Consider the following 15,145-nt stretch of genomic DNA (forward strand, 5'->3'; position numbering starts at 1 on the left):
TATATTAGCAGATGGAAATATAAGCCACAGGGCAAGATACCTGAGTGGTCATTTACGAAACAAAAACGAAGTTCAAATTCAATCGCAATGCTTTTTACCCTCAGATTTCCCAAGGGGAGTTGAAGGTGCAATTGTGGACAATGCATCTTAAGTATTGCAGTTTTATATGCATGCCATGCACTTCTCACTTTTAAAATGCAATCGCAATGCTTTTCACCCGCATTGCAGTTTTTTTTCTCTGATTTCCCAAGGGGAGTTGCAAGCTGCAATTGTGGACACTGCATCTTAAGTATTGCAGTTTTACGTGCATTTCATGGACATCTCTGTGAACCTGTTGCAATTGCACTGAAAGGCACAGTTGATGTCCTTTCCAGCATTCAACCTGAGAGATTATGACCAGATGCATTTGCTGAATCTGCGCTTAAAGACACAGGCTACAGGGAGCTACTACCTGGTTTGGGGATAGTGTTATGTCCCTGGTGCCTCTGTGTTATTATGTGTAACAGTGATCGGTTTATGAAGAAGACATTGACACCAAAGCAGAAATATACAGAAGTGCTTTAATGAACAGTAAGAGAATACTGGAACATGTGCGTGGCCACAACTGCAAAATTGTTTTATGGTCAACCAAACAGAAGGAAACGTTGCCTTCAGGAAAAGCAGTGTAATTTATTTTCGCTTTTAATGAATAGAATGTTATTTACATTCAAAAGACCACAAAATGGACTTACGCCTCCAGAACTGGCCAGAAACAATCTAGAGTCACGTCATTGTTCTCACTTACTAAACCAAATCGTAGTTTAGAATGGATCACATTTTGAGTGACGTTACTTTTTCTAACGACAGTTCTGTGCATTTGGGTTTCTCTTAATCTTAACTGTTGTTGTTCCATTGAGGCATTCATTGAGATCCGCTCTGGTTCTTTCCCATGATACTCGTCTTAAAGGGGAACTATTGCGAAAATGAAAATTGAATAGAAGCTTCAGCATACTGAAATAAGAAACTTTCTAAATACATTATTATTTCTGATATAATCAAGTTTATCTTCACTATTCCTCTCTCAGCATCTGTTTATCTTCATTCTGTCTTCATGCAGCAGTTGGGTGTCAGATATTCACTGACAGTTACATCCAATATATCTTATAGGGGGGCTCCTTTTGCCTAGAAGATGTATTAGCGCTCACTCAAATAACTGATTCCAGTATGAACAAAATAACTGCCTTTTCCACAAATTCTGCATGTAGAGAGACATGATGTCTGGTGAGTTTAATAGAGTGACCTCTAATTCATCTTCTAGGCAAAAGGAGCCCCCCTATAAGATATATTGGATCTAACTGTCAGTGAATATCTGACACCCAACTCCTGAAAGAAGAGAAAAAAGATGCTGATAGAGGGATAGTGAATATAAACTTGATTATTTCAGAAACAGTAGAGAATATTTAATTGATTGTATTTAGAAAGTTCAGTATTTCAGTATGCTGAAGCTTATATTAAATTTTCATTTTTGCGATAGTTCCCCTTTAATAATGTACTGTATACCTGCATGTCTATTGAAATACATTATGCTCAGTTTAGCAGTATGTACTTTTATATATTATGTAATATGCATTGATAGCTTGCAGAAGTTAAGTGATTGCTCAGCAGTCCTTTTGAAGACCGTGTCCTGCCCAAATGATGTACGGCCGAAGCATTTTAAGCAGGGTTTTATATTTTTGTAACAGGTGTGTTCTGTAAATTGCACAGCACGATGATTTACAGTGTTGTCATGTTAAGGTCAGAGTGCTTTGCACATTCCAGGAGACAGGGCAACCGCTTAGTACAGCTATTAGTGGGTTCAGGGGCCCTGACCTCTTTACCAAGTACAAATTAATGCTCCAATGATCTCTGTATAACAAGTGTTTCCTTTGCTACAAGTTTGACAGTACAAGTCAGTGACACAGAGTTTTGTACATGACCAGTTGCGATTCAGGTGTCCTTGTGCCATGGATAGGGCCTATTCTCTCTCTGCATATAAACTCAGGCCGACAATCAGCTGATCCACTGTCTTTTGCTCTTTCTGGTGTCCTACTGCTCTTACTGAACGTTAGCTCTTGCACCAGACTTGCCTTCCCCACCTCAGACCAAGTGAAGTGCAATAGAGTAGATAGGACTTTCTCAAAAAATAGTTGAAATTTTTTTTCAAGTCACACAGACGCATGTAAGCACCGAACGCTAGTGAAATGCAACATGCTGCGTCCCACCTGCGTTTGGCGCTTATTTGCGTCTGTGTGAGTACAGCCCCCTTCACTATAATTGAGTGCGTCTACTCCTGCGGCTGAACGGAAGAAAGTGGAACGCAGGGGAGCGCAGGAAAAACGCCCGTGTGTAAGAGCCCTTAAAGGAAAACTATACCCCCAAAATGAACACTTAAGCAACAGATAGTTCATATTATATTAAGTGGCATATTAAAGAATCTTACCAAACTGGAATATATATTTAAGTAAATATTGCCCTTTTACATCTCTTGCCTTGAGCCACCATTTAGTGATGGTCTGTGTGCTGCCTCAGAGATCACCTGACCAGAAATACTGCAGCTCTAACTGTAACAGGAAGAGATCACCTGACCAGAAATACTGCAGCTCTAACTGTAACAGGAAGAGATCACCTGACCAGAAATACTGCAGCTCTAACTGTAACAGGAAGAGATCACCTGACCAGAAATACTGCAGCTCTAACTGTAACAGGAAGAGATCACCTGACAAGAAATACTGCAGCTCTAACTGTAACAGGAAGAGATCACCTGACCAGAAATACTGCAGCTCTAACTGTAACAGGAAGAGATCTCCTGACCAGAAATACTGCAGCTCTAACTGTAACAGGAAGAGATCACCTGACCAGAAATACTACAGCTCTAACTGTAACAGGAAGAGATCACCTGACCAGAAATACTGCAGCTCTAACTGTAACAGGAAGAGATCACCTGACCAGAAATACTGCAGCTCTAACTGTAACAGGAAGAGACCACCTGACCAGAAATACTGCAGATCTAACTGTAACAGGAAGAGATCACCTGACCAGAAATACTTCAGCTCTAACTGTAACAGGAAGAGATCACCTGACCAGAAATACTGCAGCTCTAACTGTAACAGGAAGAGATCACCTGACCAGAAACACTGCAGCTCTAACTGTAACAGGAAGAGATCACCTGACCAGAAATACTGCAGCTCTAACTGTAACAGGAAGAGATCACCTGACCAGAAATACTGAAGCTCTAACTGTAACAGGAAGACGTGTTGAAGCAAAAGACACAACTCTGTCTGTTAATTGGTTCATGTGACCTAACATGTATGGTTTGTTGGTATGTTTGTGTGCACAGTGAATCCTATGATCCCAGGGGGCGGCCCTTATTTTTTAAAATGGCAATTTTCTATTTATGATCACCCAATGGCACAAACTACTAGAAAAGTATATTATTATGAAAATGGTTTATTTACATGAAGCAGGATTTGGGGGGGGGTATAGTTTTCCTTTAATATGTAATTCAACTATCAATGTAGAAATGATGTCATCCACAATATATATGATGTGTATATGTGTGTGTTTATTTATACACACACAACCCAAATTATATTTTATGTATAGCCACATAGGCACGCAAAGGAGATGCGGTTGATACATAATATATACTGTACAATCAGATCCAATCAAGACGCTTTTTCATGCATCTTTGCAGTTTGCAATGATTCCCCCTGACATTCGTTGAAGCTGATGGTGGTGGTGCAGCCCTTTGAGCTGTACCTTTAATTTGAGTGTCGCAGACCAAACGGCAGGGAAAGGCCCATGGGAGAACTTGTTGTTGGGACAATTGCACATTTGAGCGAATAGTAAAGATACCGTCTTGCTGAGTATGTGCAATAGAGATGTACATTGCACAACAGCGTGTTATTAACACCTCGGCCCTGTTTTCTCCTTAGAATAAAAATGCAATATACTATTCATTCAGGGTTCCGCTGAGGTGGGTAAATTAAGTTTTAACAGGGTTAAGAAAAACAAAATCTACACTGAATCACTGATGGGAATTTACTCTTATAACATTACCTTGGTTAAAGTGGACCTGTCACCCAGACACAAAAATCTGTATAATAAAAGCCCATTTCAAATTAAACATGAAATCCAATTTCTATGTTTTATTAAAGCATTCATAGCTGTTGTAAGCTCGTTTAAATATCTCAGCTGTCAATCAAATATTGTCTGCCCCTCCTCTATGCCTTAAGCAATTACTTTCACTTTCCATTCAGCACTTCCTACATGTCACTGCTCTCCCCACATTCCCCCCAATCTCTTCACCATTTAATTGTGTAACCAGGACATGGGGATGGACATCAGGTCCCCCATTCTGGTGCACAAACAAGATTCTGAGATGATACAAGACTTGTCTTAAAGGGATACTGTCATGGGGAAAAAAAAAATTCAAAACACATCAGTTAATACTGCTGCTCCAGCAGAATTCTGCACTGAAATCCATTTCTCAAAAGAGCAAACAGATTTTTTTTATATTCAATTTTGAAATATGACGTGGGGCTAAACATATGGTCAGTTTCCCAGCTGCCCCTGGTCATGTGACTTGTGCTCTGATAAACTTCAATCACTCTTTACTGCTGTACTGCAAGTTGGACTGATATCACCCCCTCCCCCCCAGTAGCCAAACAACAGAACAATGGGAAGGTAACCAGATAGCAGCTCCCTAACACAAGATAACAGCTGCCTGGTAGATCTAAGAACAACACTCAATAGTAAAAACCCATGTCCCACTGAGACACATTCAGTTACATTGAGAAGGAAAAACAGCAGCCTGCCAGAAAGCATTTCTCTCCTAAAGTGCAGGCACAAGTCATATGACATGGGGCAGCTGGGAAATTGACAAAATGTCTAGCCCCATGTCAGATTTCAACTTGAATATAAAAAAAATCAGTTTGCTCTTTTGAGAAATGGATTTCAGTGCAGAATTCTGCTGGAGCAGCACTATTAACTGATGCGTTTTTTCCCAGTATCCCTTTAATAACAGTGTCCACAAAATGGCTCCTGCCTGCTTGCTATAATTATGAATTCCCAGACTGAAGGAAAGAAGATTAAAATCATTTATACAGTGTAATTAAAGTTCATTTTTCTGGAGTAATGTGATAAAATAGGATTATGAATAATTTTTTTGGGTGACGGGTCCCCTTTAAAACGTAGAGACCTTGTTTTATTATTTTATAGCCTTTAGTATTGTAAAGGGGATGTTTACCTTTAAATCAACTTTTGTCATGTCACAGATGAATCTAAGCAACTTGCTATTTTATTTTGAATATTAGGGATTCCTTGTTTGCTACTTACAGCCTGAAACTGCTCCTCGTGTCTCTGAGCTCTGACAGCCTCCAGCAAACAGACAACTGTTCATTTTTCAGATTTGTTTTTTTTGTGCGTGTAAATTTCTGTTTCTGGTCTATACTTCCCCACCAGTTGAGAGTCAAACAGTTGAGATTCCAAGCCCGAAAGCTGCAACAAAAATATATCTATATTTTTATAGAAAACCAAATGCAAATAGTTGTGACTAAATTTGTGACATTTTATATTTATAATTCCCTACAGATTCAAAAGTTCGTTTTACTTTGATTCAACACAGGTGAAAAGCTGCAGCTTGTTCTGTTAAAGCTGTTTGAACATTTTCTTGTTTTTTCAAATATGATACCTTACTGCATATGGCATCTATACACTATATTTCATTATTATTTGTTTTATTCATTGCGTCTAAGAAGTTTACCAGGAAGGTAAGGATAACAGTTCTATGAACAACACTAAGGGGCAGATTTACTTAGGGTTGAATATCGAGGGTTAATTAACCCTCGATATTCGACTGTCGAAGTTAAATCCTTGACTTGAATATCGAAGTCGAAGGATTTAACGCTATTCGTTCGATCGAACGATCAAACGATTCCAAGGATTTTAATTCATCGATAGAACAATTTTCCTTCGATTGAGGTTCGGTAGGTTTTAGGTGGCGAAGTAGGGGGTCGAAGTTTTTTTTAAAGAGACAGTACTTCGACTATCGAATGGTCGATTAGTCGAACGTTTTTTTCTAAATCGTAGTCGAAGATCGAAGTAGACAATTCGATGGTCGAAGTAGCCAAAAAAACACTTTTGAAATTCGAAGTTTTTTGCATTCGAATCCTTCACTCGAGCTACAGTAAGTAAATGTGTCCTTTAATCCTACCCACAATGCATCTGTTTTGGCTATATATCAAGCAGAACATTTTACTGTGAGTTCATTTACTCGTGGTTAGGTCCTCATCCAACGGGAAAATACATTTTAATCACAGCCTCATATTTAATCGTGGCATTTGAAGCTTTCTATTTGTGCAACATATGCTTGATATACAGCTTGCCCCTTGTTCTCGGCATGTACTCTTCCCCTATAGCCTTGTGCATTGTGTTTTATACTTATAATCCATAATAACCGCAACATATATTTTTTTTTTTGGTTCAGTCTTTGGCATTCTACTGTTAATTAATTATTTAACAAGAAAATACAGTTTTCATAAACAAATTTCCGCATTTCTCCTATAAAGTGTAGAATCGTTCCACGTTTCCAAAGATTGAACAGATGCAGATAATGCAGCTGGATTTAACCCACCCCAAGTTTAAGTTGTTATTTGGCAATTGTTGACATTTTCTCTTGCTTAAACTGTAGGCATCACAAGGAGGAGGACACAGGACGTTGCTTTATGGCCATGCAATCTTGCTCCGCCATTCGTTTAGTGGAATGGTAAGTGAAGATATTGCGGATGACGTACTAATATTCCAATTTAGGAGAAATGTGTCTTTAACATTAGAAAAGTTAGATGAAATCTCTCTTATTCCCTTTGTTTTTTTGTGTGTGTGTGTGTGGTACATTGGCTTGCCCCCCCCCAAAAAAAAGGAAAGTAGGTGCAGTTAAAAAACACTGAATAGGCCGGGATTTGAGAGAAAGACCATAACCACTTTGGGCCTTTTTCATGTCCTTTCTGTATCACAGAAATAATAATGGTATGGCTGTAAGTACACACCACTACAGTCATAGGAAAAAGTTTGGGAACAGTAGTATTTCAGTAGGGACATAAAGTTTATTGGATCAACAGAAAGTATTCAATATGCATCATAACAAAATTAGACAGGTGCATAAATTTGGGCACCCCAACAGAGATATTCCATCAATACTTAGTTACAAATGTAACAGCCTCTAGACGCCTCCTATAGCTTTGATGAGTGTCTGGATTCTGGATGTGGCTATTTGTGACCATTGGTCCATAACAAAATCTCTCCAGTTCAGTTAAATTTGATGGCTGCCGAGCATGGACAGTCTGCTTCAACTCATCCCATAGATTTTCCATGATATTCAAGTCGGGGGACTCCAGAATATTGTACTTGTCCCTCTGCATAAATGTCTTTGTAGATTTCAAACATTATCCTGACGAATTTGCTGATATTGGGTTGAATTTATCCGACCTTGGACTTTAACAAGGGCCCCAGTAGTCCCTGAACTAGCCACACAGCCCCTGAACTAGTCACACAGCCCCTGAACTAGTCACACAGCCCCTGAACTAGCCACACAGCCCCTGAACTAGCCACATAGCCCCTGAACTGGCCACACAGCCCCTGAACTAGCCACACAGCCCCTGAACTAGCCACAAAGCCCCTGAACTGGCCACAGCCCCACAGCATGATGGGACCTCCACCAAATGTGACAGTCGGTAGCAGGTGTTTTTCTTGGAATGCCGTGTTCTTCTTCCGCCATGCAAAGCGCTTTTTGTTATGACCAAATAACTCAATTTTTGTCTCATGAGTCCAAAGCACTTTGTTCCAAAATGCCTGTGTCTTGTCTAAATGATCTTTTCCATACAACAAGCGAGTGTGTTTGTGTGAGTGCAGAAAGGGCTTCTCATCCCCCTGCCATACACATGTTCTTTGTGCAAATTGTGCTGAATTGTAGAACGATGTACAGATACACCTGCATCTGCAGCAAGATCTTCTTGCAGGTCTTTGGAGATGATCTTTGGGTTGTCTGTAACATTCTCACAATCCTCCGCATATGTCGCTCCTGTATTTTTCTTGGCCTGTCAGACCTGGGTTTTACAGCAACTGTGCCTGTGGCCTTCCATTTCCTCATTCCATTCAACCTTAAATATTCTTGTGTTCAAACCAGATGTCTGACAACATCCCATTTCTGCATTTCTTGTGTTTAGATACACAACTTCTTCAAATAGGGTGTTTTCTTGCAAATGGAGTGAAATATACTGCAAATTGTGCACAGGGAGAGACTACAAATTCACTGTGGTATCACCGTTAAACATATTCCACTTATTTGGCCAGTAAAAGAGTAAAATTATTATTATGCCATAATAAAATAGTTTAGATTTGTGGATATAAAGTTACTGACATTGTATAATCTCCCTCAATTATTGGGTAGGCTTCTATGTGTTAGTTAGGACAGAAAATAATCATAGGGGCAGATTCATAAGGGGGATGTGTTTTAGTAGATGGGGGGCCATGCTGGGAAACAGCCAAGGGGCAAAAGAATAATTAATCCAACCCTGGTTATGGCACCTCCGGACTGACATTTGTGACCACCATGTGTGATTTTATTTGGTCGTCTGTGGTTGTCCCCAAACTCTAGAGGACTACGTATAAATTCCTTACCCTTTCCCTGATATAAATGATACCAAACATATGTTTAAGTAAGAGCTGTTGCGTTAGTCTCATTTTTGGTTTGATATCATCCCTAATGTGGGCAATTGCAATATGTTAGTTATTTATTTTCATTAAATTAACCAATCAGTCATTGTCAATACCAGTTTTGTTATCCATGTCCTGATGCTGGCATTTCCAAGAGCCCGGTTTTAGTACAGATTAGTTTATTTTACCCAGTTGTTACCTGTAAAGTATTCTGTAATAATGTGCTTGGAATGTCTGCCATTCATTTGTTATGTGAAATAAACAGAAACAACTGAAACAGTCCAAGGTATTTATTGGTCGCCTAAATGACAAATTTGAAAATAACCCGTGTCTTCCTAGGATGTAGGGTGGACAATACTTGACTTCGATTTTTGGGAGGGTTCAAGTATCTTTTGGATTCCAGCAATGTATTTAGGCATTAGGCATAAAGGTATTCAGGCGTTCTATATTCTGTTTAATTTAATTGAATTATGTATTTCATAATGTCACTATCATTTGCAGTATTTGACGTGTCTGACCACATCAAGATCCCTCACCGATAAGCTTGCGTTTGATGTGGGACTGCAGAATACTTCCACAGGTACCAAACTAATTTGTGAATGAAATGTATGCAATTTAGAGACCTTTTTCATTTTAATCTGTTTTATAATGAATTGTTTCATGTAATAATAAAATGACACTTAGCCTGCTGTTCTTTACTGTACATGTCCATGGGCTGCTTCTGTAAACTGAGCTCCACTAAGGATACGATATTCTCTATATTTAAATTGGGAAACCACATTTCCAGCTTAAGGGTTAGTTCACACGAGGAGATTCGGGGAGATTTTGTCGCCTGGCGACTAGTCGCCTCTTCTTCTGGGGCGACAATCTCCCCGAACTGCCTCTGCGTGTCTTCCCATCCGCTATAATGAAAAGTCGCCTGCGCTAAAGCACACGCAGTGCCTCGTTTTCCAAAGTCACCCAAAGTTTCCTCGTGAGGCAACTTTGGGATGACTTCTAAAAACGCAGCTATACGTCATTTCCTGGGCGGCGGTTTTGAATTGTTTTGTTCCAACGTCACCATTCATAATAAAAACACGCCGAGGAAATCACGCCAATGAAAATCTACTACTAATACATCGATTGGGAGCTGAAATCACATGAAATCTTTGCTTCGCTATAGACTCACAACTTGTCGTCGAAACACATAAAAAAAAAAAAATTGCGGGCCGTGTGCCACTGCCTTTATGGAAAGTTTGCTCATCAATCAATGAGCTCTGTATATAATTACTTATATACCCTTTGTGCTTTCCAACACTTTATTAGTCTGTTACATAGGAATGTCTAGTGATGGGCAAATTCTTTCCATTGCGCTTCGCCGAAAAAATTGTGGATTTCCAGCAAAATTCGCGAAACTGCGAAAAATGTGCAAAACGCATTATCAATGGGCGTCAAAATAATTTTTATACGCGCGCCTATTTTGTCCAAATGCATTAGTCAATGGGCATCTGAATAATTTTGATGCACAATTTTTTTTTGACGCAGCGTATTTTTCACAGGCAAATTTCCCCCGCAGTTTCTAGAATTTATTCGCCGGCGGCGAAACGTGAAAATTCGCGCCTGGTGAATTTATTCACCCATTACCAGTCTTGTCTCATGGAACAAGTTCATCTTGCTCTACCCTATGCTCAAGGTACATTCTAGTTCTGACATGTGACTATATATCACCCATTGTAAGGGCTCTTACACACGGGCGTTTTTTGCTGCGCTCCCCTGCGTTGCGCTTTCTTCTGTTCAGCCGCAGGTAAACACACTCAATTATTGTGAAAGGGCTGTACCCACACAGACGCATGTAATCAACAAACGCAGGTGGGACACAGCATGTTGCATTTCAACTGCATTCGGTGCATACATGCGTCTGTGTGAGTACAGCCCCTTCACAATAATTGAGTGCGTTTAACTGCGGCTGAACGGAAGAAAGCGGAACGCAGGGGAGCGCAGCAAAAAACGCCCTAACAATGTTTCCCACTTGCCCCAATTAGGGCCAAGTATCAGTTCTGCTCAGTAACCATGAAACAGTTGCTCCGTGAAAGAAACATATTAAGCCAAAAATAACAAAAACTTGTTCCCAGCCACTTCCTGACGCTACAGGTTCTATCAAAAATAAAACAAACAAATCATAAGAAATGGAAAAGTCACATTGGCACTTACTAGTAGTATCAAAGCAATAATCGTCATTTGGAAACTTCATAACAGGATTTATAACTGCAAACGCTGTGGCTCCGTCAAATAATAACCATATCTGTTTTTAATTGGAGATTTTGGTGTGATGCAATAAATTGGGATTTTGTAATGACAGCGTTATTTTAATACACAAATTGCATTTAACACACTGGGGCCCATTCACTAAGTTCGAGTGAAGGAGTAGAGGAAAAATAGTTCGAATTTTGAATGTTTTTTTTGGCTACTTCGACCATCGAATTGGCTACTTCGACCTTTGACTACGACCTTCGACTTCGAATCGAACGATTCAAACTAAAAATCGTTCGAATATTCGACCATTCGATAATCGAAGTACTGTCTCTTTAAAAATTTCTTCGACCCCCTAATTCGCCACCTAAAACCTACCAAGGCCAATGTTAGCCTATGGGGAAGGTCCCCATAGGCTTGCCAACAATTTTTTGATCGAAGGATAATCCTTCGATCGATGGATTAAAATCCTTTGAATCGTCCGATTCAAAGGATTTAATCGTTCAATCGAACGAATTGGCAAAATTCTTCAACTTCGATATTCGAAGTCGAAGGATTTTAATTCGGCAGTCGAATAACGAGGGTTAATTAACCCTCGATATTCGACCCTTGATACATCTGCCCCACTGAGTTTGTGTAATTATAAAATCCTATTTGTTTCCCTTTGGAGATGTTTTGCTTTTCCTCCATAGTTTTTAGAAACATATGCAGTGCTACGCGATATGTTGGTGCTAAAATACATGTTAATAATAATAATAATAATAATGTATGATGCTTGTGATGGGATGAGAAAGGAATCCACACAGCCATCACCAATTTAATATGTTGATTTTGTGCCTCTGTCATATTATCTGTCCCATAAGTTATAATATCCTCATCTGAAAAAATTCCTGCCCTGTGTTAATTGAATCGTGAGTGGCACATGAATGTAACTCAGTAATTAGCAGTAACCTGATACATGTCTGACACATTCCCTCTCCAGTCCATGACCCTTTTGTAGGCCATTCTAGGAATCATTCTAGGACATAATTGTTTCACAGAGACAAGTCATTCAACAATTGTCCACGTATTTTGCTGCTCTGTGCCATCTTAGATGTTATCTTGGTTTATTTAGGGGTTTTGATTAATCAAGGGTTGAATTTCGCATTTGAAAGACTTCAAAATTCAAATTCAAAAAGACCAACAGAAATGAAATTGAATTTTTTGATCGAATTTCGAAGTAATAGCACATTTGATGGAATTCGATTCAAAGTTTTTCCAAAAAAAACCTTCAAAGTCCACCAATTGACTCCAAATAGGTTCTAGGAGGTCCCACATAGGCTAAAACAGCAATTCGGCAGGTTTAAGATGGTGAATGGTTGAAGTTATATTTTTTCAGAGACAGTACATGATACATTTAGAAATTCTAATTTGAATTTGGACTATTCCCTAGTTGAAGTACACAAAAATAAGCTTGAAATTTGAATTTTTTTACATTTGAATTTTCACTTAGACCTTTGATAAATCTGCCCCTAAATGTTAGTTGTGAGTGCTGTTGACCTAACTAGCAAAATCTGCCAGCATTTCATTTCAAAAGGAGATTTTCGGGTCAAAAGGGAAATTGCACAGCAATTTTATCCAACACTGTACAATGGTACCTTCAGCTACCATAAAGGGCACACCAGGGACTACCTTAAAGGGAAACTAAAGTGTAAAATAGAATAAGGCTAGAAATGCTGTATTTTGTATACTAAACATAAACATGAACTTATTGCACCACAAGCCTAATCAAACAAATGATTTATGTTTTCAAATTTGGCCACAGGGGGTCACCATCTTGTAACTTTGTTATACATCTTTCTAAGACCAAGACTGTGCACATGCTCAGTGTGGTCTGGGCTGTTTAGGGATCGTCATAAATGATCAAAACAGAAGTCAAATAATATCTGCCAGAAGCCGATACAACAAGACTGATTAATAATCAGAATATACAGACTGCACTGGGTCCTGTGTTGTCATGTGATCTAATGTGGATTTTATAGTTTTTGTATTGTTTAATACAAACTTTCTCCAACTCTCCAGAACCAGTGGCTGCAGCAAAATAATCCTCCAAATAGAATCCCAGTTTATCTGATTAAATCTGGCTCCATGATCTATGTCCCTGCAGCTGGAGTTGGAAACAGTAAAGAGGATTTAAAGGCAAAAATAAAATACCAATGAATTAAAATAATCTGTACAGTTTTTATAAGAAACCTGACTGTTGAAATTCCCCCTTCATTTGCTTGCTCCGACTGCTGCAGATATGAATCTCTACATGGTAGCTGGCTGTTCTACAGGGAAACAATCAAAGCTGCTCAAGTTCTGGGAAGTCCCTCCCCCCTGCTGTTTGAAAGTATGATCGTTTCCCTGCAGAGCAGTTAGGGACCGTCTGAAGTTTCCTATCTGCAGCTGTCAGAGCAAGTAAATGAAGGGAGAATTTCACTGCATACAGTCAGGTTTCTTATAAAAACGGTACACATTTTTTTGATTAAAGTATATTGGAGATAGGTTTCTTTTTCATTAAAGAAAGTCAGACAAGGAGATTCGGGGAGATTTTGTCGCCTGGTGACTTATCGCCACGTCTTTTGCGCGACTATCTCCCCGAACTGCCTCGGCGTCTTTTCCCCATAGGCTACAGCGCAAAATCGCCTGCGCTAATGCACACGCGGTGATGCGTTTTCAATAGTCGCCCAAAGATGTCTCAGTGAATCTCCCCGAATCTCCTCGTCTGGTCTTACCCTTAAAATTCGTCTTTGTTCTACTGGACAAGGTGCATAGCATGATATTTGAACTTTGCAATTTTTTGTGATCACAAAATGTCTGATCCAGCACAGAGAAGGTCACTTCTTCACTTCTTTTTAATCAGCTGGTGCTTTAGAATAAAATATAATTTTTACAGCTCTTTGAGATAAATTTGTAATAAATTTATATTTAAAAAGCAAAAGTAACCTAAAACGTGTTGTTTTCATAGGTGAGGCCTGCTGGTGGACAATACACCCTGCATCCAAACAAAGGTCTGAAGGAGAAAAGGTCCGCATTGGTGATGACTTAATTTTGGTCAGCGTTTCTACAGAAAGATACCTTGTAAGTGGGAAATATATGATATATCTTCATGTTCTTATTATCCCTATGAAGCCAATTGTACATCCTGAATTTTGAAGTTGCTTTTTTAGTCGTCGATTATAATATAAAGCAAATTAGATTTTTTTTTTTTTAATTTCATTCTGTTGGCCCATCTGTTTCTACTGTATGTAAATACAAAATGTCAGTGGTGAAAATCAGTACACATTTGGCCATTCCAAACAATATCTATTTTACAAAATAAATAATTTCATTCTCCATTGGTTTAAAAATATGGCAAATGGGGACACTTTTTTGCCTTGGCATTTTATCACTTAAAAATGATTGTAAATTGCAATGATCATGCTTTGTCCTGTCTAGTGACTGGTGTTTATCATTTAAAAATGCCCAATCCCTGCATTTTAAATGTCTCCATTCCTACCACTGGATAAGAGAAGACTCAACTGTGACTTTTCCCTCCAGCAATAGATTGTTGGGGTAACAAAATGCTCCAGGTCTTTCGTGTGCCAGCTCTGTAAAGAAAACAAAGTAAAAAGAAATGTATTCTTTTGGAAACATATTTAGCAAACTTTTATAATAGCAACCAATAGATAATATCAATATATTCAAATATGGACCACAGATAGCTTATTTCAGATTTAAGGGTCATTTACAATGCAAGACACACTGTGCAAAGTGCAAAAATAAAGGGCCACAACAATCAGCCATATTTATTTGCACTTTGCGCATTGCATATTATACACAACATGGCCATTGGATTGATTACTGCCTACATTAGGCAGCGCTTGATCTTAAAAGGGGGCAGGTTGGAGGAGGCATGTAGGTGTCCCCCTAATTTATGCTTTCTGCATCAGTGGGCTTGTCGTTACTGTCCAAAGGTAGATGTTAAAGGAGAAATTAACCCGACATGGTGATAATTCGCCACTTGCCCCCTCCGCTGACCCTCCTCCCTGCCTCCCCCCTGCACTTACCCCTGAATTCTGTCCCCTCTAGAAATATTCAGACTGAAGAATTTGGCAGCACACTAGTAGTTGTTATCAAAAATTTAAAAATTTATTTAGCCCTCCAAAATGTAAGGCAGGCGACG

General features: G+C 39.1%; 1 protein-coding gene across 4 annotated transcripts in view; it reads left to right on the forward strand.

The window, feature by feature from the left end:
* ryr3.S (ryanodine receptor 3 S homeolog) overlaps window positions 1-15,145 on the forward strand; it is a 254,374-nt gene that overhangs the window by 47,423 nt on the left and 191,806 nt on the right. For all 4 annotated transcript variants that reach the window (XM_041574388.1, XM_041574389.1, XM_041574390.1 and 1 more), the window contains exons 4-6: window positions 6,710-6,784; window positions 9,232-9,310; window positions 13,949-14,061. In XM_041574388.1, coding sequence (XP_041430322.1) covers window positions 6,710-6,784; window positions 9,232-9,310; window positions 13,949-14,061 — 267 coding nt within the window. The remainder of the gene's footprint in view (window positions 1-6,709; window positions 6,785-9,231; window positions 9,311-13,948; window positions 14,062-15,145) is intronic.

This window comes from Xenopus laevis, chromosome 8S (assembly GCF_017654675.1).
Source record: "Xenopus laevis strain J_2021 chromosome 8S, Xenopus_laevis_v10.1, whole genome shotgun sequence".
NCBI classification, from domain to species: domain Eukaryota; kingdom Metazoa; phylum Chordata; class Amphibia; order Anura; family Pipidae; genus Xenopus; species Xenopus laevis.